At 42.5% G+C, this 1,902-nt stretch overlaps 1 protein-coding gene across 1 annotated transcript; it reads right to left on the bottom strand.

The window, feature by feature from the left end:
* Positions 1-429: 429 nt before the first annotated feature.
* Positions 430-1,902, bottom strand: LOC149260232 (replication protein A 70 kDa DNA-binding subunit E-like). The gene is made up of 3 exons (XM_089457418.1): positions 1,549-1,902; positions 880-1,434; positions 430-720 (listed from the first exon to the last, which is right to left on the bottom strand). Exons 1-3 carry the CDS (start codon positions 1,900-1,902, stop codon positions 430-432), a joined length of 1,200 nt encoding a protein of 399 aa, XP_089313544.1.

The raw sequence follows: 1,902 nt of genomic DNA, 5'->3' as shown, positions 1-1,902 counted from the left end.
GATGTCCGCACATGGGAAGGAGGGGTACCTGCATGCAACATTATATAAGTCTGACTTGTGGATGTTGACATAGACCTGCCGATCTTCTAGATCTTCCTTGAAGCTGCTTGCGAAGATATCCTTAATTTCCTACCATGTTATCTTCATGTCCTTCTCTATGAACAACTGTGTGTCTGCATAGACCGACAAGTTCATTGACACCTTTTCAATTGAATCCCTAATGCTTGTCTCGGCAGTATCATGTGATCCAATTCTCTTGGAAGCTTCTAGGAATTTAGTAGGGAGGCTCCGAAACAAAGCATAGGCAAAATTTTGGAGGGTGGTTGTAGCCGCTACAATAGCGTAATTTACAAAGATGAGACAGTTAGATGTGTGGAAATGTTTGTTTATGTACAAACAGGCGTGGTAGATGAAGCCCTAAGAAGAAGTTCAAAGGCGGCGAACAATAGTTCGTTTTGAAGCGGACAGTGCTTGAATGTCGGTGAGTGCTTCCTTGCTTGCAGAGGCATATTGAATTTCTTCTGAATTGATCAGTATTGGTTGCAAGCGTTGAACACTGTTGAAGTAATCTGTTTTAATGGAAAGTGTTAGCTGGAAGCGGTGCCCTGAAATCCGGCCACAAATTTCCTGTAGATCAGTTGGTTCGATAGAAAGTAGGAACAGGTCTTTTGCCGTGATGCCCATGAGCTCGTTCCCTGCATCATTGAAAACTGTGACGTTCTGTAGATTCCCGGTGTGGTCATGTAGCTCAATTTTAAGTTTGTAACGATTGTCACATTTTAGGAAGTCACCGTTACATTTTGTACAATGCCAAAGATTGTTAGGATGCTCCACAACCTTCTTCATGCATTGTTTTCCATTGAAATCTAGTGGACATGCTAGAAAGTAGAAGTCATCCATATGAAGAGCAGTAATTGTTGCTCGAACTGAAACCCAGATTGCTTTATCAGAGGGTTGCATGCCAGCAATTTCATGAAGCGTCTTTCGTGGCAGGGCACGTCTCGAAGCAACACCATAGTTTCTACTCAAAGATGGAGAAGAAGAGTTATAGCCGGTTTCACGGAACCATGCATGTAATTGCTGAGTTTCTTCAACCTGTGGATTTATTGTGAGAGTGCTCGTTGGTATCGTCCCTATTGTGGTGCCATTAAATTCAGACACGCGGCCTCCTTTGATTGCAAGAATTGGTGGGTTGTCGAAAGAGTAGAATTCAGAAAGATGTTGTCCTATATAGTCACAGTGGTCTCCCCATAATGTTACATCAATGCTAAAACTCGACTTTTCCTTTAGTATGAGTGTTTTCCTTAATGTTTCACTTCCATCTTTTCGTCGAATTGTTGATGTAGGTGACGTGGAGGTAACAACACCGATGACATCCACATTTGTATTTGGAGTTGCACTTTTTACTTCAGCAATATTCTTGAAGTGAAAGCTCTGGTAGGGAAACATTGGATCATCTGTAGGACATGGATTGATAGTGGAAGTAGCAGACAAGTAAATCTCCCATTTGTTCTTGAGGTGGTTGTAGTTTGGATTTGCTTCTCTTACTGTGCCATTTGATACAATGTATAGTTGCCCAACCTGAATTAGATTGTAAAGAGATTCGGCCAGTTCAGCAAATGCAGAAAGGTGGATCTCTTCCTTATCACGGTTGATAAGGTCAAATCCGAAAACTTTTCCTGAGCCTCGCACATTGTTGTATGCCTTCAATGATGTCTTTGCAGATGCTCTACCTTGGATAGACCAATATTTTCGGTAAGGGTTGAGTGCCGTGAATGGAATTGTTGGAGTTGTTGCCGTAGTTGGTGGAGTAACTACAGAGGGCAAGGTATCTTCAGCTGACGAAGAGGTAATTTTGGCTGAACCCGCCTGTGCATGTTGCAGCGTCGATGTGTCCTTCAT

This window comes from Pinus tabuliformis, chromosome 6 (assembly GCF_031772625.1).
Source record: "Pinus tabuliformis cultivar Carrire ecotype Pingquan chromosome 6, CPIR1, whole genome shotgun sequence".
NCBI lineage: Eukaryota > Viridiplantae > Streptophyta > Pinopsida > Pinales > Pinaceae > Pinus > Pinus tabuliformis.
This window is presented reverse-complemented; position numbering and strand designations above follow the sequence as displayed.

Bases quoted from the DNA above. Each gene is read 5' to 3' on its own strand.
- LOC149260232 (XM_089457418.1), bottom strand. From the start codon at position 1,902: ATGAAGGACACATCGACGCTGCAACATGCACAGGCGGGTTCAGCCAAA. The intron at 1,435-1,548 runs GTAAGAGAAGCA...TTTCCCTACCAG, and splicing joins ACATTGTATCAAATGGCACA to AGCTTTCACTTCAAGAATAT. The intron at 721-879 runs GCATGTCCACTA...GGGAATCTACAG, and splicing joins TGGATGACTTCTACTTTCTA to AACGTCACAGTTTTCAATGA.